Below are 26,384 nucleotides of genomic sequence, written 5' to 3' on the forward strand. Positions count from 1 at the left end.
AACTGCATACGTATAATTGTGTATTCTTTTATTGCTTTAAAAAAACTTGATTAGGACATTTTCATCTTCCTTGTTAATACAAAGTTTTAATAAATGTCATTTAAGCAGCTCCAAACAAGCAAACACTCAGTAAGATTTCAGAGATACCACTTTTTTAAAGTTGGGGCACCTGGGTGGCTCGGTTGGGCAACCGACTTTGGCTCAGGTCATGATCTCGCAGTTCGTGAGTTCGAGCCCTGCGTCAGTCAGGCTCTGTGCTGACAGCTCAGAGCCTGGAACCTGCTTCAGATTCTGTGTCTCCGCTCTCTCTGCCCCTCCCTTGCTCACGCTCTGAGTCTCTCTGTCTCTCAATAATAAATAAACGTTAAAAAAAAAATTTAAGCTAATCTTGCCAAATTTATTGGTAGACTTCTAGGCAAATCCTAGTTTTGTTCTAAACCTTTTGGGTTTCATGATACCATGGACTATTTTTTATCATTAAATACCCTGTAGACCTGTGCTATCCAGTTCGTTGGGCACTAGCCACACGTGGCTATTGAGCACTAGATATGAGGCTTATTGCACTGGGATCGAGCTGTGCTGTCATTATAAAAATACATACTGGATTTCAAAAACTTCGTACTTAAAAAAAACATAAAATATCCCATCAACAATTTTTCCCATCAGTAATTTTATATTGATTACATGTTGAAAGACAACATTGTGGAGACATTGGGTTAAATAAAATACATTACTAAAACTAATTTTGTTTCTTTTTACTTTTTTTACCATGGCTACTAGAAAAGTTTTAATATAAATTGGTGGCTCAAATTGTATTTCTATTAGACAGTGCTGTCCTGGACTTGATTTAAATGTTTGTTTTGTTTTGTTTTTTCAGTTCTTTTCATGCCTCACAAACATGATTCATTATGCCTTGCTCCTTTCCTGCTGTGGGTATTTAATGGTACACATTTGTAGCCATTACGTATCTTGTGGTTTCTGCCCACAAGGGAGAGTCCCTCTACTCCTAATTTCCCTTCATTGACCTCCTGTGTGAATAGACACATATGAAACTAGCCCCAGCTTGCAGTTTTTCCCATGGATTGCCTTACTGTCCCTGCTGTCACAGATGCAATCTTGAGTAAGCAGGATGTGTTGATCTGCTCCAGTAGATTTCTTTGCCAACTCCTTATGGACTCCGAACCATTTCCTCTTTCCAGTGTGCCTTTATGCAGAACAAAATTCCTCAGTTCTTACATTATTTGAAAATATCATTGTCCAGACTCTGATGTGATTCCCAGTTGCCTCTAGGATCATGGTAAAGGTCTCAGTGGTGGGCTTTGATTTATACCTCCAGATAGATTCCTAACATAACTGATTCTGTATCCTATGAGGTCAGGGTTCCACTAAAGCCAAACTGCACATTTCTCTCTGCTTATATATGAGAGTCATTTTATAGAGAGTGTAGCCTTTAAGAGCTTTGCCTCTGGAAATAAGATGCCCTAGGTTTGAATCCCAGTTTTACTGGGATAATAGTAATAGCACCTTCTAAGGGCTTTCAGAGGGATTGAAAGAGAAAACATATGCAAAGCATGTAACACAACACTTGATGCATATAAGTATCTGTTCATTGTTAGCTATTATTGTTTTCCCTCTTTGGAGTCATCATTGGGTCACCTTGTTTCATTTTCTCAAAACGGATCCTGATTTGATCTCCTTAATGAAGACTTTGAGAGTAACACAGTTGGATTATTGATAGGTTGGATCATTGAACTGGTCTTTTCCATTTATCTCTGCCGATTTGATTGCTAATATCTCTTCCCAGGTCTTTTAAATTTAATTGTTTTCCTTGTGATAACATAGATTAGCTCCAGGAAGGAAGGGCAGCACATCTTTTTCCTTGCAAAGTTCTAGGTGCTTAGACGTGCTCCCCATATTCCACATGCTTTGTCAATTTTATTGACCTATGGATCACTTACCCTTGCTGGAATCCTGAGTGAGACTACCAGTAAGTGACATCGAAACCACCTTATTACCTGAATGCTACCTTTTCTCTTTACAACCAACATACTGAAATGAAAAACTACTTGTTGCATCTTTGGAAAGAGTGAAAGAAACCATTGTACTGTAGAGCCCTGTGTAAAAGGTTCCAGCCTTGGCAGAATCCATCCTCCATTTTGTTGCCTACTGTAATATGTAGATTGACTTCTACTGTAGAGCCCTGTGTTCCTGTTCTTACAATCACCTTTCCCCATTCTTCTTTTCAGTCTGAGCCCCAGCCAGCTGCCAGTAGCCAGCATCTGTCTGCCTTCTATTGCTCTGGTCTTGCCACTGAAGTTTCTAGCCTTCAGTCTTGGTGGATCATTGCTTGATGTCACCTTGGTCTATTCCCCTTCTTGTAGAAAGACAATTATGAGAAGAGAGGTATTCAGGAGCTGTTGGGCTTTATTATTGGAAGGAAGGCTCTCTAATGACTTCCTTAAACATAGTGGAGGAAGCAAGGGTATACAAAATTGAAATTGGAGATTGGGATGCCTAACATTCAAACTATCCCAGTGGGTCAATATATTGACTTCCATTGTTTTCTCCTCTGACTATGGGATTGGTGATTGAATGGAAGCAGTACAGTCAGAGGTTTTCAAGAGAACTGATTTTATTCAACAAAGTATGGGGTTTTTTCCTGCTTTCCTCCCACTATTCCTTGGTTATTGGTACTTAAAAGAGAAAAAAGAATAACATTGAAATTAGTTTTGGAAACACATTCTACCACCTAATTTCCAGGTCCTTTATGCTTCATTGATGTCTTCCTATCTCTTAGAATTGTAATCTTGTCTATTTAATAAATAAAGGGATTTGTCTAGTTAACTGACTCCACCCCCCACCCTCCCCCCTGCCCCTTACCTAAAACTTACCTTGCAAAGGTACATTAACCACTATCTTTGTTGAGTTTCGAAACTGGGAGAAAATTGGAAGAGATCCATTTAACTTTAAGGAGGAAAAAAAAAAAAAAATCTATGGTTAGGTTTAGTTAGCTTGAGTAATTTGAAATTTCCAAAATTGTGCTCTGTGGGAATTTTAAAATCCAAAAGTAATATTGTAAGAATTTGAAATTCTAAAAATAGTCATGAAAATGAGCCTGGTTTTGGTTTGCTGAGCAAATGGTTATTATAAATGTCACCTCTGATAGATGTTAGCAATTGAATCCTAGGAATGTGAACTAAGACTGAGCCACTGTGATTTACTGAGGCAAATTCAGTTCTGTGACTTGAAGTAAATTGTGTAAAAATCATTGGCTCTGGTTCAATGTGTCCTGAGAGAAACGTCAAAATCTTTTCCTATTATCTGAGTATTTATGAAATCCCACTTCCTATAGTTTGCACATGTAGTTTACAACTAGAAGAAATCATATTGACTAATCAGGTCACTTTCTGCAGTCTTTTTTTTTCTTTTTTTGCCTTAGCAAGATGAGCATCCGTGGTTGCATTCCTGCCAATTGTACATTGTAACCCCAACAGCAGATTAAAAGGAATTACCTAGATGAGGAGCCCATCTAGAGGCTCTGGATGGAGGGAGTGCAGTTTAATTCTGTGCAGGAAGTGAACATTGTTCTTTGTTTGGCTGAAGTGAAAAGAGACTTTTGACAGTTAGATTGCATTTTTGGGGTTGAGCATCCTCCCCTTACAGAGCAATGCAGCCATTTAACTCCATATTATTGAAGTATAATTCTCGAGAACTCTATTGATGCTTTGAATTTTGAACACTGCATTTAGAAAATTTGCTTTCTAATATTGTTAAAAGAAGCTGGTACTTATTGGCATCATCGTTTGGCTGGAAATGCAGTATGTGACCTTTTTCTGCACCTTTGATATTCCCTAATTGTTAAACCATGCTCTCTTTTTTATTCTAAAGTTTTTTTTTTTAATTTTCAACTACATTTACTTCCAGAAAAGTTACATTATTAATAGAAAGCATTCCTAATTTCTCAAAGGTTAGCATTTTACTACATTTGCTTTATCCTTCACTCCCTCACAGTCACTCATTCTCTCTCTTTCTCTCTTTCTAGTTATTTAGTATTACTGAATTGGTATAATCCCTAAGGTTGCTTCAGTGCCTTTAATGTTTATAAATATGTGTGTGTACATACACAGTATACATACAATACACACAAACACGCAAATATATATACATATATCATACACACAACACATACATTTTTCCCCCTGAACTGTTTGAGAACAAAGTATAGGTACGATTCCTCTCTACCTCTGCTTACTGTATGACATGGGACCATAACTAAAATACAATGATCAAATCAGGAAATTAACATTGATGTAACATGCTTATCTATAGGTCTTACTCATATTTTGGCAGTTTTTTTTATGGCCTTTATAACCAAAGAAACCCAGGCTGTACTGCACGCGTTTGTGCTAGCTTTTCAGTTTAATCTAAACTTTAAACCATTTACACTTTAAACCATTCTCTTTGAATGACCGTGAAGAAAAAAAAAAAAAAAAAAGAGTTCAAAATATGGTATTAAATGATGCTCTAAGATGTTTTTAGGAGCAGCTGGGTAGTTCAGTCAGTTTAGTAGACTCTTGATTTCGGCTCAGGTCATGATCTTGTGGTCGTGTGGTTGAGCTGCGTGTCTGTCAGCACAGAACCTGCTTGGGGTTCTCTCTCTCCCTCTTTTTTGCCCCTTCCCAAGATGCTTTCTCTCTCTCTCTCTCTCGCTCCCTCTCAAAATAAATAAATTAAAAAAATACATTTTTAATGCTTCATGCTATATTTAAGAAAAACAAAGTATAAACTAATAGAAGTACTGATTAGAGCTTGATTTTATTCTCTAAATTACCTGTATTTTGCTAACTTAGGTATAATCACTAGCAATATTGTTAGGAAAATTTGCTATTTAGAAAAAATTTGCAGTTTATAAAGGCAAGTATTTGAATAAATTAAAAAATCAAAAGTTATACTCAAATATGAGTATGCATAAGTATACATTTAAACAAAATTTTTTTTAATGTTTACTTATTTTTGAGAGAGAAAGGTAGTGTGAGTGGGGGAGGGTCAGAGAAAGGGGAAGACGCGGAGTCCGAAGCAGGCTCCAAGCTCCAAGCTGTCAGCACAGACTCCATTGCAGGCTTGCAAACCACGAGATCATGACCTGAGCTGAAGTCATATGCTTAACTGACTGAGACACCTAGGTGCCCCGAGTATACATTTTTTAAAAAGTAGCTTTCAGCCACTGGCTTATTATGTGCTTCGTGTTTTGAAAAAAAATTACAATAATAATAATTATTGCATAATAGTAAAAAACAAACCACTTTTCCACCTTGACCGAATCCTCTGTATATACCATTGAAATGTTGATATCCAAAAATCATAAAATAAGGATGGAAATTTCAAGGTGAAAATTTTCCAATGTTAAGAAGGAAATGTGAATTCCCTCTGAATGGTCTCATCCATTCCTATAATTACAGCTTCCAGTATATGCCAGTGGGCCACTCTCCATCCCTCATTTTTGGTCAGTAATTTTCTTTTCTGGATAAAACTCAATGAAAATAAAAAATTTCAGACGTCTCTTAAGTGTTTTAGGTTGATGTTCGATAACTTATTATGTATTCCTTTAGTCTTATTTTTGCTATAACTGTGAGCAATGGGCTAACCACTTCTTTAAAGAAGACATTGAAGTCTTCCCAAAACCAGAAATAGCATATCTGTGGGCTAGCAATTATAATTACAAGAGTATTTGCACATACTTATCCCATTTACATGTTAGAACACAGGCCTCCCAATGGACAGGGTTACCAATTCAGAGATCACAGGGAGTTGATTTTCAGAAGGTGAGCCTATAGTCAAACCCTTTGATTATCCTCAATGGTGTCAAAATTGCATCGTCTGAGAGTTAAGTTGATTTAAAGAAATAGCAATAGGCACATTCACAAACTGTATAATACTGATTAAAAGTCAGAAGTAGAGGTGTGACTACTAAGAGAGAACAGTGATTTTCTTTTACTTTATCTTTTTCTTTTCTTTTCTTTTCCTCTTTCTTTCTTTCTTTCTTTCTTTCTTTCTTTCTTTCTTTCTTTCTTTCTTTCTTTCTTTCTTTCTTTCTTTCTTTCTTTCTTTCACTTTAAGTTAGCTTTGAAAGTACATCTGAAAGAATAGATACATCCTCAAATTTGAGCATTGGCAGTGTTAATGGTACCTTGTCTAGATTTTCAAGATGGCAGTGTTAACTGACAGTTGCCCTTTGGGTAATCTGGTTCTGCTGGCAGAGGATTGAAGCAGCTAGGCCCCTCCATCATGTCATTAATGGTTCAGTAGACTTCTAGTGCCGTCACATGCCCATTTTATTTCTTTCTCTAATCTGGCTCATTTTGACGCTCTATTGTCTTCCTAGTGCTTCTGGCTTTTGCTCCATTGACTCATTTTCCAACAGTGCTATCTCACTTGACAGCACTCTTACTAGATATTTGGCTTCCTTTCTTTCCTCTACTCCAGAGACCGTGAGATAGATCCTGTCTCTGACCTCTCTGTGTGAATACCTCGCTTGATCCCACCAGGATTTTATTACTTGCTGCAGCCAGGATCTACTCCTGGAAGTTCTCTCTGGCTTTGAGTTGGACCCACATTAGATAAATGCCTGTAGTGTATTTATTTTAAAAGCCAATTATCTTACCTCATAGACCCCCACATATAATATCCTAATACTCAAAGCAAAACTCTGATGATAGATTTTGTAAATCAAGCACATGAGAGGGAATAGAAGTAAAAATTCTTGCTCTGATAATAATGAGGTCTGAAATATTTCATAAATAAGCAGATTTGACTGAAGATGATTTTATGACAGAATCTAATAATACTCTCTTTTGCAAGTTTTGCTGCTACCTCATGATGGTTGTGATTTGGTAGTTCACGTTTAGAAGTCCTAGCAATTATGTTTTACCCTTAGCCCCTACCTCCCAAACACAAAGGATGAAAATACTGTCAAGAAATAGTGTCTTTAGAGTTTTGCTACAGAAGAGCAGCATGAGGAGCTGCATAGACCCACCCCAAACTGAAACAGCTGCAACTGGTAAGGATCATGTATTTAAAGAGTGCTAAAATCAGAACATTTTTCTAAGAGCATACAGCATGTAAAGAGATACTTATTCAAGAGTCCTACTAAATCTTGATAAGAACAGAGAGAGTTGGTGACCCTGTGCCACTACCCACTTCCTCCTTTCCACCTGCCCCTGCTCAGCATGATGGAAGTTCTCCTCCAGGCACGTGTGGCTGAGAAGATGGGGCTGCCTCTTCCCTGAGCTCTCAGTCAAGGGATACAGTGTCTGATTGAAGGGTGATGGCTCCTTGCATTTTTCAACTCCCTTAGCTCTGAGATGCAGAGGCTAAATTTCCAGCCAAAGTGGCTGAGAGCTAGGGGGCCTCCCTTCTACCCAGCCCCCATTCATAGGGCAGTGGCTCTGCCTGAGGTACAACAGGCCAGGAATATTGGGGCAGCCGTTGTCCTTGCCCAGCTTGCTCATTGGATGGAGGTGCTGCATGAAGAGAGGCAAGTTGAGAAAATCGGAGTTACTGCCCCAGTAAACTTGAACCTTGCCCCTTGAATCTTGTCCATGAAGCAAGAGTGTGACTCTAAAGAATAGACTACCGTACCCACCTCCAACTCTGGAATAAGGGGTCAAAGATTTAGCCCAGGGAGAGGCAGCCCATAAGGAGAGAAAATTCAGAAGCTCTTCTGTAAGGAAATGACTTTATTTGAAACAGAGTATTCAGGAATTTAAGCCTGTGGGAATTCTTGAGAATTCAAGAAAAAAGTGTAGATTTTAGAAAAGGGTGGGAGTTTTTTTTTTTTGAAAAAAAAAAAAGAATGAAGAAAAATGAACAGAACCTTAGAAAAATATACCATCAGTGCATCAACATAAAAAAAAAAAAAAATGGGGATACCAGGAGAGAAGAGAGAGAGAAAGGAGGAAGAAAAGTATTGGGAGATATACTGGCAGAAAACTTCCCAGATTTGATGAAAAATATTTATTTGTACATCTAGGGAGCTCATTGACTTCAAGTATGATAAGTAGGAAGAGATCCACACCCAAATATATCATAGTAAAAATGCTGAAAGCCAACGACAGAATTCTTGAAAGCAGCAAGAGAAAAACTACTCATCATATACAGGGGAACCCCCAGGAGATTACTACCTGATTTCTCATAAAATACAGTGGAGGTCAGAAGGCAGTGATAACATATTAAAAGTGCTGAAAGTTTTTTAAAAAACAAAAAAGTCCACCAAAGTGTCAATCAGGAATCTTATACCCAGCAAAACTACCTTTCAAAACTGTAGGCAAAATAACGACATTCCAAGACAAAAATAAGTTTTTGCTAACAAATGTGCTTTGTAAGAAATACTGAAGTTCTTCAGGCTGAAAGCAAGTGACCATGATCCAAATCCTCATGAAAAATAAAAAACACCACTGAAGGTTAATTATGCATTTATAAAAGACAGTATTGATGACTGTTTATCCTCCTTTCTTTTCTTTTTTTAAAAACTCACAGCAGTTTTTTTTTAAGTTTATTTATTTATTTATTCATTTATTTTGAGAGAGAGAGAGAGAGAGAGAGAGAGAGAGAGCGCGCATGAGCAGGGTACGGATAGAGAGAGAGAGAGCGAGCGAGCCATTGAATCCTAAACAAGCTCTGAGCCATCAGCATAGAGCCTAACACAGGGCTCAAACTCATGAACTGTGAGATCATGAGCTGAGCCAAAATCAAGAGTCAGATCCTTAACTGACTGAGCCACCCAGGAACCTCTTTCCTGCTTTACTCCTTTCTTTTTTTAGCTAAACTTCCCAACCCAGTACACAGCCCCATTTTCTATAGTTTCTCAGGTCAGATACTCAGGAGTCTACCATGATTCCTTATTTTTCCTCATTCCCTCACATGTAATATACCGTAAAGACATGCATTCTTTTATGGCAACATATAGCTTCTTTATCACTTTTTTCCATCTCGGTTGCAACCATATCAGCATGACCCTCCATTATTTCTTGCCTTCATATCTGTAATGGCCTTCAGTTGTGCTCATCAGTTCCGCTTTTTACCTTCCCAGCCCTATTTTCCAAAGAACACTAAGAAAACTTTCTTAAAACACAAATTCTCCAGTGACTTCTTGTTGCATTTAGAATAACAATAATTAATTATGGCCTCCAGGACTACTGCTTATTTTTCTGGCTTCCCCTGTGCTATTAGGAATTTCCCCATCTTCACGTATGTCTGTTTGTACACCATTGTCTACTTGTATCGATCACTTGCGTCTATGTCAGATCTCCAGTAATTGAATATTGTACATGATAGACAGATTTGCCCCCAAGGCCTCCATAGGTCTTCATCATTCAAATATCCAGAAGATTTACAATACTTGGCTTAAACTAGTGGTAAGTGGGTGTGCCTTTTGAAAGGAATATCGTCTTTGTGTATGGCACTTAGGGAATGTTGAACATTTTTTTGATGGAAGGTAATTTGTTGATATTCACGGTAGGGAGGAACAAGAACAGAAAGAGTGATGTTGTGTAATAATACTCGGGGCATTGGTAACAGCAGCTAAAATTGTTGAGCATGTTCTTTGTGCCGGGTATCACCCAAAGTATTTTATGGAGTTGCTATCACTATTAACTTGATTTTACAGATGTGGAATCCAAAGCACAGAGAAGTTAACATTTGACAGAGTCATGAAGCTCTATGATATATTTCTTAACTTTCACACTTAATCATAACATGTATTTATCAAATGTATTTGTTTTTTATTTTTGCTTTGCTGTAAATTCACAGCTACAAGTTATTGGTTCATTGGTGGCAAATGGCTGATATAGTCTAAAATTAATTTTGCCTGCTACTTACAAATCATGCTGTGCTTGGCATTTTTATATAAAAGTGCAGAATTTCATGAATTTAAAAGGAACCATCTTAAGGATTGAGTTAACTTCAATTCCTGTGAAATTAGAGCTGCCAAATAATCAACCACATTTGATTCTACAGAAAGTAAGCCTTTCTTTCCTACACTACTGCTCTGTATGCTGAGCATGAGAAATAGGTTATTTTGTGACAGACTCTAGATTAATTAATTTCTATGCCTTTGTTTAAAATTAGATATCATATCATTATAATTGGCTCTTAAACATCTAGGCAGATAAAAATGTTCAGTTTAATGATCGCTTCTTTTAATAAGAGGAACAGTTCTCCCTTAGCAATTTCATTTTTGGTATGTATATTAAGGACTGGAAAAAACTGATTGTAAAATATTATTTATATATTTTGTAAAATTAAAAATCTAACCTAATTCTTCAGCTTATTGGTTGTCGTAAATTCCTGTTTGTTTTTTTCTAATCTTCCCTGAACTTTCAAATTCCCTCAGTAATTTTTCCTTATTTTAATATTGCTAGCATATGCTTAGCCCATTCTGCTTTATGTTTTATTTATATGTGCATGTTTTATGTTCAGTATCATATGTATCCTTATATCCCACCTTCCACCTTCCTCTCAAACTGGAAGTTCTCTCCATACCCAAAGTGGTCAGGTTGAATTGTGTTTGGAATAAAATAGTGTACAAATAAAATTTTATTTTTTAATTAAAAAATTTTTATTTGAGTATAATCGGTATACAGTGTTACATTAGTTTCCAGTGCACAGCACATAAACTTTTAGAAGTGGCCCCAGCTCCAGAGATAGCAAGTAAGATGAGGCTAGAGAAGTTGGCTAACTAGGAAGAGAAGAGAAAGAAAAATACAGCTCTGTGAACATACCCTGTGTCATAAATGACTACTCCTGAAAGGATAGGGCTAATCCTCAGGATTAGCCCAATTTCTAATTGGAATGGGTGAATATTTGATGAGTCTCTCCCTTGTAGTGACGAGTAGTTTCTTCATCTTAGTGCATTATTTCTTATTGTTCTGGTGACTCCATCCTGTTGATTTTTGTCATGATAATTAAGGGCCACAATAAAAATAGGATCTAGAGTTTCCTTGACTGAAAAATAATTAGTATTGCAAAAGCTCTTTGTGTGTTAGCCCTTTTGGATTCTTGCTATATCATGTTTTTTCTTTGTCTTATTGAAAGTATACCCACGCTTGAATGTTTCATGTTGAGTGTTGTGGGTATTTTTTTTCTTTTTAATTTTTTTTTTATGGAAACTGAGTTGGTGATTTAGGAAGAGCCAAGTACATTATGGTGAAGCCCTCAGTTCATTTGGCCTTTCCAATTCTTGACTATCAGTGAGCTCTTTAGTCTGAAGAAATTGAGTCACCTCAAAATGATAGTACCTTCCCCTCTCCTCCAAATTGGTTTCACTGGGCAAGACAAATGAAATCATTACACCTTGGCCTTTAATCTATAACTACTAAACCTCCAGAATGAAAACTGCCATACCTTCTAACCAAATTTTAGGATGTGTTCAACTCTTAAATGCAAGGTTTTCCTTCTCCCTCATAGTATTTTGTCTGTTTTCCTCTATTATTTTCTCATTCCCTTCCCTTATCTACTAGCTGGCTCCTCCCTGTTTTCCCCTGAATGGGTCCGCTCTACCCTTTTGCGTTCCTCTCATCTCTGTAGCGCCTACTGATTAGAGTATATTGATGTATTTCTCTTTTCGTATTTATATCTATGTTCTTCCCTAACACATATTGTTTTTCTATCTTGGATTTTATTTTCTTTGTTTTTTGGGGTTTTTTTTTTTTTTTTGCTTTTTTTTTTTTCACCCATCTTGGATTTTCTTAAGCATTATCTCTGACTGAATGCTTTTCTTCTTTCATTGTTTTATCTTCTGTTAAGTATTGTTTATGTTAAAAAAAAAAAAAATCACTGTTGGTTAAATGAATTCTGGCTCCAGTAGGGCAAAACCAGAATCCTAGTCACTTTCTTTCTTCTAGCCCCTACGCTGAATAGCATGATGTCTTTGCTTCTCATTTCCCTTCAGATTTTTTCTTACTTTACACATTATGTTGCCAGTGTCTCTGATTAGATCCTTTGATGAGAAGTCCTAGTAAATTGATCTTCACTTGCAAAAAATCGTAGGACCTCAAGAATTTTCTTAAGTCCATCTGACTCTCTGTGTGAAAGCATTGCTTATAGTACCCCAGATTTGAAGTGTTCTCCCCAGCATGAGGAACTGTTCTTAGGTACCATGTCTGGCATGCACTGCCCTTCTACATATATCAGCTTCTGATGTTAATGGTGATGGTGTGGGTGAGTATTTTGGAGGCAAAAGGACAGAAGTGGGAAGAGAACAGAAACACCAGTAATGAGGTGGGGGTAGTGGGAGAGTGTGAGTCAGGAAGAATTAGCTGCTGGGACAGATGGATTACAACACGTTAGTTTGTTTTCATTTTCCTGCCTTTGGGTTTTAAAAGGAGCCAATAGCACCACATAAAAGTATCCCAAAGCTACACAAACTGTGTTGCCATCAAACCATCCAGACCAGTTATTCCCCCCTCTTTCATTCCTTGTGATTATCGAGGGACAGATGGTCCTCCATTCGTTGCCTTCAGTCTCCCAACTCAGATGGAGTGGGGTGGGGAGGGAGATAAAGGATAGATAGGTAAAAATGGCTTGAAGATTTAGTTAAAGTTCCTGAGTACCTGCCACATTTAACCAAATTCTGACAACAACTCTCTGACACATTCTCTTAGACCCACACACCAGAAAGTGTGAGGACATAATGATGCAGTACTGTCCTGCCATTCATCTCTTAAATCTTTGCCCCTTGGGTATACCTCATCAGACTGGAACCCCAGGGAAGGCTCCATCTTCTCTATGAGCCAGTTTTTTTTTTAACAAAATTTCCTGATGTTTTAACCACTTTATGGAAAACCAAGTAAACAAACTAACAAAACACTTCTTCTGTTGTTCTTACTGTTGAAGGAGAATGAAAGGAAAATCCTAATGTAGATATGTGGTAAATAAGCTTTGCATTTCTTTTTGATTCCAGCATGAATGTTGTCATGCTTATGGTTCATGTTTGCGAGAGCATTGTAGTACTGTAAATGATGAATGGGGAATGGTAACTTGCACATGGTAAGTAATGATATAGGTAGAGAATCTTTGGAGTATAGATTTATCATCCTCTTAACTCCACCATCCAGATTCATTTTAAAATTGTGTGCAGGTTAGTTATGACTGGAAGTTTTAAAAATAAGTCCCCTTTGATTGGCTCCATTTTCTGTCACTAATGTAAGTAAGGAACCCCCTTTCCCTCCTTTCCTTTCCTTTCCTTTCCTTTCCTTTCCTTTCCTTTCCTTTCCTTTCCTTTCTTTTCCTTCTTTTTTTGTCTTTCTTATTTAAAATAATAGAAAAACAGTAGGGAATTAAAAAACAGAAAGAGAAGTAGCATCTCAGAAATATACAAATATATTCACAAATACAGCATTAATTTCCTTTCTGTACTTCTTGCCTGGGAGTTGGGGGAATAAGTTACAAGAAATGTGTCATTCATCTTTTATATATCCCACTGTAGTAATGTCACTGTAATTGGCTTTTTTTTTTTTAAAGATAATTTTACTACTTTACTGACTAAATGCCTTTTTGTTTGTGGCCTGCATCCTGCTAAATTCTTCTCAGTAGAAAATAATGCCATTATGAGTTTCTAATGTGTATAGTATTAATATAATCTTACTTTCATTATAATAACCTTGTTACTTAAGTTTTAAGAAAATCTCTGAATATCCTTAAAATCCTTGAATTATTGTATGACTTTAGATTTGTGTACACCTTAATGATATTGTTAACTTCATAGGTTTTATAGAGTTAAAAGAAATTAGAATTCCCATTTTGAGATCAGTGTCCTCTAGGGCTAGGTAGCAGTCATCAGTTGCTGGCAGGAGTATCGGAGTGGGGTCATTTCATCTGGTGGGGGGCTGGAAAAGAGGGTGTAGGGGCCAGAAGTCACACTTCTTAATGTTATGTTCAATTTTTTTCCAGTTGCTATGAACCTTTTTAAACAGGGGAAAAGGGAAAACCCAAATAGTCAAGTTGGAAAAGTGTTCTTTAGAAATGACTCCTATAGATTCTGTTGATTTTGTCTTAATATTAACCTTTTGTTTTAACAATGCCTTCATAGTTGTGGGCTTGTTGAAGCAAGCTCAGATTTCCATTCATGCTATTTCTGTCCTTCTATTTTTTACTCTGTTATCTCTCATTTATTTTAGGTTTAGCAGTTTCCCTACAGCTATTGCATGGAGACATTGAACAAATCAGAAGAGAATACTCATCAGTATTTTCTCATGGAGTGTCTATAACGAGAAAGTTGGGTTTTTCTAATATTATTATGCCTGGTAAGTGATGTGGGATGGACCGAGGGTTGACATATGGGTGTTATGTCTGTTTTTGACACTTGAGAAATTTTTCAAATTTGTCAGTTTCAAAGAGTTCAAATGGACCATGCTAAAGAAGGAAATGAGGTGTATGATAATAAATAAGCAAAAGTTTTTAAAAATATCTTGACATTTTTATTAGCGTGGGTAACTTGTAGGGCCATGTTGCATTCTTTATGACCATGATAAGAAGGAAAACTGAAATAGTATCCAGAAAATACTTCCTTTGGTAGAAAATGTTAGTGAAGTCACTAAGGGGAAGTCCTTACAGGTTTTGATAAGAATAATTATTGGGCAGCAGCTTCACCTTCCTAAAGGATTTTTCTACCCAAGATATATATATGTAAATCAGCAGCCATATACAAATACCAAATGTTTTTTGCCACCTTTCCTAGTTCTCTTTGAGATGTATTTTTCAGGTCTCTTTTAGCAATGTAAAAGGACAAAAAAAGTAGGGGGGGGAGGGTTCATTTCTACGTGGAGAAGGTAGCAGTTAATGAGAATCACACTATCCAAGTAAATGCCAGATAGTAGTATTTCTCAGTGCCCCTGATCCCACCCTCCACAACCAAGAGAAAAGTAGACCAAATGAAATAATCTCAAACTGTTGACAGTATTTTTAGAAATTATATCCTGTAAATCTCTGTTTAAATCCCATGTGTGGAAACAAGTACAGGAAGTTGCATCTGACAGGGCCTTTGGCACAGCTGTAAGAGGGCTGCTAGGACTGCCGTGGATAAAGACCTAATGTGATAGAGAAAGTGCCTGGCATTGCCCTGTTGCAGCATCTTGTGATGTCTCTGTGCAAACCTATTCCTGCGGGGAAGGCTAACAGAGAGCCTGGAAAGTTTCCTGAGGTGACCTGACCTGGCTTAAGGACCCGTTCTGCTTGAGCATCTCATGCTACTCTTGTTGAAAATGACTGTGTATATAGAACTGTTGACTTGGTGGCCTGTGATTCAGTGGCTCCTGCACCCCTTCATTATTTCCTTCAGTTGCTATAAATAACTGGTATTTTCCTTTGTAACAAAAAAAGAAAAAAAATTCATGCCACTGGGAAGCAAATTGATGGGCAAATCTAATATAAAAAACATATTTTCAGACAGAATGCAGACAGCTGCTGGAAGAATTCCTCAGCTTGGTCTCTGGGCAGTATCATTGAGAAGTGGAAAAATATAAAGCAACATGACACTTCACCAGCTGAATAATTGTCTGGGATGTGCTGTGCTCATGCCGCCTTTGTCTGGCTTTAATGATGGAAATGAACTTTCTCTGGAATAAGGCTCGCTCCTGTCCCTTTGCTGTACTACATTATAGCGGCATTGGTCCCCCTGCCCAGGGGATCAGTCCTCTTGGACACAAGTCCGCATGCCAGCGATGCCAAGAGATGATTTTTAAAGCACCTGCTTCTTTTTCTTTTCTCCTTTTTCTTGGGTGGCTGCTTAATCTTCCAAATTCGATGAAGAAGGGAGAGGTGTGTATATTTACACAAACAGCTGAAAGCAGCTTTAAAACTGAGTGGAATTTTTTTTTTTTACATTGCCAAACATGTGTTCATTGTTTTGTTTCCCTTTGTTATTTTCAGAATGTTGACTTGTCAGTTAATTCTCACTGGTGGCTCTAATGAAAACTTGAGCTGAATTCTTCAATGAGACAATGTAGGAGAACAACATTTCTAATGTCAATGTTGCACTGACAGTCTGCTGGCATGATTTTTTTTCTTTTCATTGTCTAGACTCATCTTTCAGAATTGATTTGTGTTCTGCTAGGGGTCAGGACAGGTGAGGCCCATGCTTATCCCCACAGGACAAGGTCATGAACATAGTCGCTGCCTCTCTACAGAAGGAGTTATCTGAGGTCTTGACACTGATGGGAGCATACACAAAACTTCTGCTGAGGATCATAGGATGTAATCAGTGCCAGACTCTTTTTGGAACTGGGAAAACACAGAAGCAGAAACTCTCCCCTTGGTCTGGCTATTGTAGGGGCACGTCTCTAAGATGTCACCTAGTGTGAAGAGGTGATCTGGCCATGTGCTTTCAAGCTGCATGACCCTTCCCTGTTGTTAAGCGTTGGCCATCCAGCACTTTGTTTCTTATGGTGTCCAGTTTTCAAAGAATATAAGTCACTTTCTTTGAAGCTCCATCACTGCTACGTACAAACCAAATAATTCTGCAGAAAGTTCCATGGTCTGGTCTCTGGGCCCATGATGGGGAGAGCAGCAAAAATATTTCAATCAGTGCTCTCCAGTAGAAGTGTAATTAGAGAGCCATAAATGCAATTTTAACTTTTCTAGTAGCCACTTTCAAAAGAGTAAGAGCAAAGAGTTGAAATTAATTTTAATAATATGTTTTATTTAACCCACCACATCCAAAATATTATCATTTCAATAGGTAATTCATATAAAAAATTTTTAATGAGTTATTTCACACTTTCTTTTTTACCCTCCATCCCTGAAGGCTGGTGAATATTGTACATTTATAGCACGTTTATTTCCAGCCAAGTCACATTTCAAGTACTCAGCTGCCACATGTGGCAGTGGTTACAGTATTGGACAGCCTGCCTCTAAATGTCTTAACAGACTGTGCAGAGTAGGACCTGGGCCACTGCTGAATATCGGGAAGGACTAAGTTTCCATCCACCAGACATTTTGGAGCAAAGCTAGCTGATGTGTCAGGAATGTCATGGAAGGTCAAGCTGTGCCTCCCCCAGCCTGAAGGCCCATTCTGACTGAGTTTATGGTTTTTTTAGGCAACATGATCATTGCTTTCATCATTGCCTCGTGACTTTGTCTTCCCCATTTATGCATTGTTCCCTTGGAAACTTGTTCTCATGTATCAACTGATTAAGCTGTCATTGTTTGTTAGGGTAAATTCAGTCTTCGTAGGAGATCTTTGAAGCTCCTAACCCTGAAAGGAATTGAGTAAAAGTTGTGGAGTGATGGGAAAGGGAGGGGTTGAAATTTGGAAGGTAGAGGCTCACTTTGAAAACAATTAGCAGAACCCAGGTTTCAAATGTCTGCCAGTGGTAGTAGCTTTGATCTTCATCTCAAGATTTATTTGTTTATTTTTCAAGTGTCATTCAGAGTAAGCCTCCTTTTTCTTTGGGTGTTAGGTGATAGATCACATAAGTCAAATTTCTATTTGGTCAAAGCTGACTAGATAATGATTTGCACACTGGGATAAGAGGAATGTTGTGTATATGTTTGCCTCGTGTTTAAGGGGATATGAAGTTCTGTTCTTTCAAGTATAAATGTTATTCTTTATCACTTATTGACAGAGACATATCAGTAGATGGGACTGCCTGAGATAAGCCTTCTTTTGGCAAAAGCAGGTGGGAACCAGTGTGATATAATTTGAACTTCCTTAAAAATACATCCTAAATCTAACCAAAGCTCACCACCCCTCACTCCAAGTCACTGGACCTCCACGCATGTAACCGCTTGCCTGAGACCTGAACCCCATGATCATGCTAGAGGAGGGGGTTGTGGACTTTCAACCAATGAATTCCACGGCGATGCAAGAGGTGGAGGTTAAGGATCATCCGGGTTATACTGAGGTGGGATTCCAGCCCCAAATCAGAATGGTGGAGGAGCTGGCACCTCCAAAAGTTTGAGGCTTACAGGCCCCATTACACAAGGGTATAGGACTTTCCCCAGCTGGCCCTACCAGATACCCTTGTCCTAGAATATCGTGGGCATCAGGGAACCACAGCCCATCTCTACTCCTGTCTTTATGCAACACTGTTCTGGCAAGACTATCATGGATGCTATTATAGCATTTGCCATTATTTTCTTAGTAGTCAGCAAAAATTGAAAAGCTACCCCCCATAAAAGTTCAATACCTCATAATACTCTCCTAAAATAAGGCAAAACAAAAATGAGAATGACACAAAAAGGAGAAAAAAACATTGATAGGTTTCACCGAAGATGCACCATATGTGAGAAATCCAAAGTTCAGTTTTCAGCCCATCCATAAATTTTCCCTTTCTGTTGTCTGCTTTGATTTCCAGTTATCTGGGTTCCTGTCCTGTCCTTGCCCTCACCCATGAAGATATCATTAAGTGATAGAATCTTGGGTATAGTTGGCATACATAATACATGGTAATACATAATACAATATGTATGAGTTTTGTATAGCTGCTCTTACAAATCACCACAGGAGGGGTGGCTTAAAACACCACAAAAGTCTTATCTTGCAGTTATGGAGATCAGAAGTACGCACAGGTCTGGCTGGGCTAGAATCCAGGTCTTTCGGCAGGGCCGCATTTCTTCTGATGGCTGTAAGGGAGAATTCATTTGCTTGCCTTCTCCAGCTTCCAGAGATTGCCTGCACTCCTTGCCTCATGGCCCCCACATCATTCCTATGTCTGCTTCTCTCATCATACCGCCTTCTCTGTCTCTGGCCCTCCTGCCTCCATTTCCCTCTTTTACATTTTTTTTTTTTTTAATGTTTTTAGTTTTGAGAGAGAGAGTGCCAGTGAGAGAGGGGCAGAGAGAGAGACACACACACATACAGAATCCGAAGCAGGCTCCAGGCTTTGAGCTGTCAGCACTGAGCCTGACGCGGGGCTCAAACTTGGGAACCGCAAGTCATGGACCTGAGCCAAAGTCGGTCGCTTAACTGACTGAGCCTCCCAGGTGCCCCTCCCTCTTTCTCTTATAAGGACCCTTATAATTCTTTTGAGCCTACCCTGATAATCCAAGAAGGTCTCCCATCTCAAGATCCTTGACTTAATTAATAATCACCGCAAAGTCCCTTTTCGCTGTGTAAGGTAACAACATATTCACAGGTTCCCAGATTAGAACCTGGACATCTCTTTGGGGTACAGGAGGTGTCCTTATTCTGCCTGCCACACACCTGAAGGGCCATGCAGCCCAGCCATATATCCAGTGCATGGATTCTCCCTCAGGTTCCTAGTGATGGTTTTCTGGCACATAACTTGAATATTGATAATGACCCGAGAACACAGATCTCAAAATGACCTCTTGGTGTTGGACTAGTTTCTATCTATTCGGTTGAGTTTTTCTGCTTGAAACCTCAACATCTTTAAATTCACTTAATTCTCTTGTCACCCTCATCCCTCCGCTGATGGGCTCTGAGTCCTTTCTCTGTATTGTTTATGGTCCAGATGATGCCGTCTGTGTCTGTCCCTGTACTGTAAAGCTGGTGTCTCGAACTGAAATCAGTGCCTCAAGTCTGATCTGACCAACACAGAGCAGAGTAGGACTGATACCTTCCTTTCTTAAGGCACTGATCTTCTGGCGAAGAAAGCTGAGTTACACTAGGTTATTTGATGGCCATTGTCACCCTGTTAAATTACATTTTTTCATGCTGAAAATACTTGATTTTAATGTAAACTTAGAATATGTTGGACATTTCTTAATATTTATACACCTATTTGGGGCGCCTGGGTGGCGCAGTCAGTTAAGTGTCCGACTGCAGCCAGGTCACGATCTCGCGGTCCGTGAGTTCGAGCCCCACGTCAGGCTCTGGGCTGATGGCTCAGAGCCTGGAGCCTGTTTCCGATTCTGTCTCCCTCTCTCTCTGCCCCTCCCCTGTTCATGCTCTGTCTCTCTCTGTCCCAAAAATAAATAAACATTGAAAAAAAATATTTATACACCTATTTTCTTATCTGTAAGATGGAAAAATAGGGCGTTCTTTTAACCTTGATGTGAGAATTTAATGAGCTGTTCTCTGTATAGCACTTGGCGAAGGATGGAACTACCATCTATCTACTACCACCACCGTCGTCATCATTGTCATAATCTCAGTCCATGAAATACCCCTCGTCTCAGACACTTGTCGATTTGTTTTTAACGGAAGGGCAGGAACTTTTCCAGTTCCATAAATATTAACAAGTATCCAGCCCAGCTAAGGCACTTGGCTAGCCTGTGGCTGAGTGCAGTAGTTTACTTGATGTGGCGAGCTTGGGCTTTATCCATGGCATTCCCAGCATAGAATCAAAGATCAGGGTTTCAGCTAATAATGGAAACCTCTTGGCTGTTGAGGTCAAGCCATAAATCGATCCCGTTTGACTGTAATCACTGAACTCTTTTGAATTTGTTCCCATTGTTGTGGCCTTATATTTATCTGTCTACAGTGATATTATGCGAAGCCTTCACGTGCAAAGCCAGTGGGCCTACTAAACAGAGACAGGTGTTATGCACATCAAATTTACAGAGTATTAAATTTGAGAGGTGCAAGGTGTTAATAAACATTGTCAGGAAAATAGCTTTTCACACTAGTGCTATGACTCCATTTCATACTCACTTTATGGTTTCTCTCTTAATTACCCAAGATGCTTTCTTAACAGCATTTGGGCTTATTAGTTTTCTCCAGAGCTGACCTCAGGTGTATTGATTTTAATTAGCACGTTTCAGCTTTATCCTTCTGCACGTTTTGGCAAGATACGGTACGTTGCAGTACTGGAACATAGCAAGCTGCAGAATTCCTGGGGAGACATATGTAGAATGTCATCCAGGAGAAATGTTCTCCTTGTTGTGTATTCCCTTTTCAGAGAAATCTTATTTGAGGCTAAAAGGTTTGCAAAAGAGGAAAAGGTTGCAGGGATAATGACCATTAAAGACCAGAAAAGTAAAGCATGTGCCTAAAGTGTTTGAATTTATGAATGTTGTATTTCAGAAGTTCTTCCGTAAGTCACAGAAACAGTGTAACATAACAAAGTAGTCTTGTCCCTCCTACCACCTCTTTTACCCCGCCCCTGTCTTTACCCCACCCCCATTTTAATAACTCAAAAACTTGAGGCCTGGAGGTTTATATTACCCCATCTAGATGGATACCACACAGAGCAAACAGTAGAGAGAAAGAGACTTGAGTCCAGATCTTTTAATCTAATCTTCCTGTTTACCCTACATCCTTTAGGCTTATCTGAATTCACAATCGCTTCTGAATTCAGAAGAAATAGAAGAATCCAGCTATGGTGTAAGCTAAACAGGCTTTATGGATTGGTTTGGGAAGCTCATGCCATTTTCAACTTTTCTTCTTTGCCAAAATATACCATAGCTTACTCACATCTCTCATCTTCTCAGTGACGTCTTTTGTCATGAAACACCCGCTTTCCCTGTGCCCCTTCTTAGTCTTATTATCCGCAGAACTTCCTGTTATTATGCAACATACTATATATTTGGCTTCTGTATTAAAGACCTCCCTATTACTGGAATCTAAACTCTGTGGGAAAAGGATTTTTGCTTTGTTCACTGCTGGGTCTCGTAGGCCTAGAATAATATCTGGCATGTGGTGGGTACATGGATAAAGAATTTCATAGCTCTGGAAACACATTAATCTCTCCACCACCCCTATTCATCCTTTAGGCCTAGCCTACAGACTGGGGAAAACAGGTCACCTTACAAACCTCCCTCATCCCTTCTTGCTTTTGATAAAGTCAGAGTTGCCCTTCCTCCCAAGAGATGAGAGTGGAAGTCTCCTTCGCAGGAAACACTTCTTCTTGGTTTTGCAGGACAGCTAAGCCCCGTGTGGTTTGGACTAGCTAATTACTCATTATGAGAAATTCCTAAAGTAGAAACCCCTGTAGCCATACTTCCCATCAACCACTGTATGTTTTAGTCTGTCTGTAAGCACAGAGCAGAGCTACTCATTATGTGTCACCTACTCCAAGAAGCAAAGGAATTTTGCTATTGTTAACAGACATATTTTGCTCTAATCTGCCTCGATTTGAGTGTTGCTTTTTTATTTGCCGAATCTGTTAGTGGGGGAACTATCGTCAAGAATTTTTTCCCAAACATAGTGTTGAAATAGCACATGTGCAGACCAGTAGCATATCAGGCCTATTTTGATTTTGTTCAAATTGGTTGATTTAGAGGCTGGAGTTTGTGAATGCATTATTCATTTTGTAATGGTATTGTTAAATCATTAAAATGCACTTTTATTAAGGGTGTGTATGTGTGTGTAGTAGTAGTCTTTTAAGTAGCAAACTTAAAATATTTACTCGGCCACTTTGTAAAAAATAAAAAAAAAAAAAAGAGAGGTGGTTCAAACAAAAACCTACAAAGCACACAGATATAATTTTAAATGTGTTGAAATATATTGGTTTTCTCCTGGAATTCCAAGTTCATTGCCTCCCCAAATTGATTTGTATGAGAGAACTAGAAATTCATAAGCCAGAGACCACTGTATCAGTTATTTCCACTGTGTTTTCTACATACTCTTTATAAAGGGTGGTTTAGATTTCATCCTTTATGGGACTTACTTATTTTCTCTATTTCATGTCCCATCTGTTTCCTGGTCAGTCCAGGTCACTGGCAAATGATGCCATCATCAAAAGTTTGTCTTAATGGAGGAAGGTGACCAGTCACACTGGTATTCCCCCATGGATTTGAAAGTTAGGGTACTTTCTTGTACACACTGCTGTCAGGAAGTCTTAAAAATCTCCCAATTTTGTGAGCTTACTTGTGTGGTGATGTTTCTTCTAGTGATCTGCTTTTTTTTATGGAAAGGTTTTTTTTACTAGGAAAAAATATATATATTGCTTTTGATTCTTCTAATGTTTGAAAGCTATATTAAGTAAAAGTGAATTCAGCGTTGCCAAACTTACCAGTATTTATCTTCAAAAACTTTCTGGTAACATTGTGTTTACTTCTTTCTCACTCGCTGTTTACCCGTAATCTAATTCTCATAGGAAAGGTAAAAGCATGCTGTCAGTGTGTTTGCCTAAGTTTGGTCATTGGCATCAAATTTCTTTTTTCTTGTGGCAGTAAGTTTTATAAATAACCAATTGAGAAAAAAAAAATTGGTGTATGTGTTCATAGAATATGGCAGTTTGGATCTTATTTGTTTTATAGCTTGATGGTAAGGAACAGCAAGCCAACTTTGTCTTGCATAACTGAATTATTCTACATCTGTGTTCATAAAGCCTAACCTGGATTCTTCCAGCAGTGAGATCATTTTGTCTGTGAATTTAGAAAAAGATTTAAATTGTAACTCTACCCTTTGCAGTCCTGTCATTTTATTCCATGTGGGTATTTCTTCTACTCTAAGTGTTGTGTCTATAAAGTATTGAGACTGGCTTCTTTGAGCCACCCTGCTAGGCTGTCATTTTGTAATCACACCTCATAAATGAAATGAGGGAAATATTGAAAAATGGTGAGACTTGACAACACCTTCATTCTTCGTCCCTGTATTCACCTCCTAAATGTACATTCTCAGTGTCGCAACTTCAGACTGGCAGAGGCTGGCCTTTACTTTTCTTGGGTATTAGCAATGAGGGTGGGGACCCTTTTATAAAAGTGTAAATATAATATATTTTACTTTATATGTATGTTATAGCAGTTCATTTTATGAACTAAAGTTTTTATTGATAGAGTACTTTATTATACTTACAAGATATATATATATATTATATATGTATAAAATATATATTTATGTATGTGTATGTATAAATATATATGTATATATTTATACATACACATGTACAGTCACAGAAACATTTATCTCTAAAAACATGGTTTTAATTTTCCTACTAGGTGAAATGAGGAATGATTTGTACATCACTATAGAAAGGGGTGAATTTGAAAAAGGAGGGAAGAGCGTGGCCAGAAATGTGGAAGTCACTATGTTCATTGTGGAGAGTAGTGGCCAGATCTTAAAGGTACGTGGATAGTGGGTACTTTCTGGTAAAACAATTCCACATCAGTGTTCGGGGTTCATCTTTAATGTGATTGGTTAACTTCTGATTTACAGTCTTTTCCACCTTATGTTTCTTCTCCACCCCAGGGTAGTTTTCTTTCCTTTTTTATTAAATCACTGAAATACCTTCCAGAAGAGACAGTAGAAGAACAGAAAGGCTTTTACAGTTTGATTGTTTAAGGAATCATGGCAGTAATTTCCTCGGAGCAGCTATTCCTTAAATGTTGCATTTTTAGTATCACCCCACTCTTCCCCTTTCATCTGTCATACTTTTGGAGATGAACACTTTGTCTTGGGCGACTGGTTAAAAAAAATAAAAACTACTACATTGAATCCTGTCTGTTTTCATTTTGGTCAAGACAGGGCTTGAGGAATGGGGTGCTGTTGATGATTGGGGTGATAGAAGCAGGTCCTTAATGGAAGGAGTGTTTCGCGTGAGCCTCAGGGAGGCCGTGTGCATTTCTCAGGGAGGCACCGAACAGGCTTGTGACTGCAGCAGGCTGAGGACTTTGCCACATAGTTGAACTCCAAATTGGGCGTGCAATTGCCCATCTTGCACTTGTCACAGAGGTCCACCCCTGGCTCCGGAGGCCCTGGGAGACGTGCATGGGGACTAAGTGGACACACCTGCTAACAGATGCAAGTGTAGAACAGAGAGGGCCCAGGGAGGCCCCACATGAAGTGCTGTTTGGGGAGCAGGCAGATAGAGCAAAGCAATTGCTCTGCTGTTTTTCAAATAATCTTTCATTGAAGCTGTCTTTAACCTGCATGTTTCCTTTGTTAGGATTTTATCTCCTTCGGCTCTGGAGAGCCGCCAGCTAGTGAGTACCACTCCTTTGTGCTTTATCATAACAACAGTCCCAGGTGGTCCGAACTGCTGAAACTTCCTATTCCTGTGGATAAATTCAGGGGCGCACACATCCGCTTTGAATTTCGGCATTGTTCCAGTAAGTGTTTTCTTGGGGCTGGCTCTCTTGTGTGGGGGTAGTGTCCTTACTGAGCTATAGTGACCACGTGGGCTACTCTGCAGAAAGTATGACAAACCAGAGACCCTGGAGAGGGAGAAATGAAGGGGAGTGGAGTCCTGAAAGGTGAGTGGGCTCACTTCTTCTCAAAGAACCAGTAACGTCTGTGGAAACACACAGGAAGGACAAGGAAGGAAAAAATACCTGTGGAAGTCTACAGGGTTCTTCTTAAGGTGTTCATTTTCATAAAAATGAGTTGATCACTTTCATAGTCTAGAAAGATTAGAAAGGGGAGACGGCATTAAAAACGTGTCTGGCTTACGGTGTTTGGGGCAGTCCTGACCCACCTGCTGCTTCTCCAGCAGAGAGCTCATCCAGCTCTCAGACACCTCCGGGGAACCCAGGAGGAGTTTTCTAGGCCTGTAAAGTGCCTAGGAAAGCCTCTGATTGGCTCAGATATATATCTGATTTGCATATACCTGCATCACAGTGCAGTCTCAGACAGTATTCTAATGACAGGCTAGTAATGTCAGTCCGAATAGGCCTTAGAGATGACATGAAGTAATCGCTTCATTTTACAGATTTAAAAAACCCAAGATGTAGAGATGTTATAGGTTTTGCCCATGTGAACATTGCTATCCCTAAAATTGTCATTTCTTGACATCTCTATTTTAATTCTCCTCTCAAGCCCCTACTCCTGGCCCGCTCCAGTCCCCAGAAGATCCAGGGATCTTCTGGTATCCCTGTGTCCCTGAAATGTGTCTTAGACACTACCAGAAGTGTACATTGTGACTGGAGAAGGTTCTGGTGAATCTTGCTTCAGGAACAGTGTAATACATGGTAGGTACAAAAGAGTCACATTATTGGAGAAGCAGCAGACTCCTCTTTAGTCTGGAATGAATGGGGGCAATACCGATAGATGAGCGGTGACTTCACCTGAGCGCTGTGTAGTACACCAGGATTCAGAGAGAAGAGAAGGACTGTCCACTGCAGGGATGATGGCATGTTTTTGGAATTGGCTCAGGAAGCTCCAGTAATTTTGCTTTTGTGGACGTTTTAGAATGTAGGGAGTTGACTAGCAAGGTCTTAACATTCTTCTAAATTCCCAGAGGAGTGTCATGGAAAGGACTTGGAGGGGGAAAGCATAAAGCACTTGGAATGGTGCCATAGCATTCCTTCCCCAATCCCTGTTACCAGTTCTCAGTTGAGCCTCATAGGAACTTTGAACTTTAAGGTAAGAAAATGATAGAGGAAAGTAAAGATGAACTGAGAAAAAAGGGAGAAAGCATTTGGAGAAATTTAGACAGAGAACTTGGAAAATGAAATAAAGGCTATTTTCAGTAGAACGTATTACATCTGTCCTCTTGTCCTTGTACTTCAAACATTGTTCAGTGTTGTTTTTTTTAAATATTGAT

General features: G+C 38.8%; 1 protein-coding gene across 4 annotated transcripts in view; it reads left to right on the top strand.

Moving 5' to 3' along the window:
• DOCK4 (dedicator of cytokinesis 4) overlaps positions 1-26,384 on the top strand; it is a 434,929-nt gene that overhangs the window by 247,282 nt on the left and 161,263 nt on the right. For all 4 annotated transcript variants that reach the window (XM_086692336.1, XM_086692356.1, XM_086692348.1 and 1 more), the window contains exons 13-15: positions 14,175-14,300; positions 23,842-23,966; positions 24,789-24,951. In XM_086692336.1, the coding sequence (XP_086548462.1) occupies positions 14,175-14,300; positions 23,842-23,966; positions 24,789-24,951 (414 nt within the window). The remainder of the gene's footprint in view (positions 1-14,174; positions 14,301-23,841; positions 23,967-24,788; positions 24,952-26,384) is intronic.

This window comes from Puma concolor, chromosome A2 (assembly GCF_028749965.1).
Source record: "Puma concolor isolate L17-30 chromosome A2, mPumCon1.1.hap2, whole genome shotgun sequence".
Taxonomy (NCBI): Eukaryota; Metazoa; Chordata; class Mammalia; order Carnivora; family Felidae; genus Puma; species Puma concolor.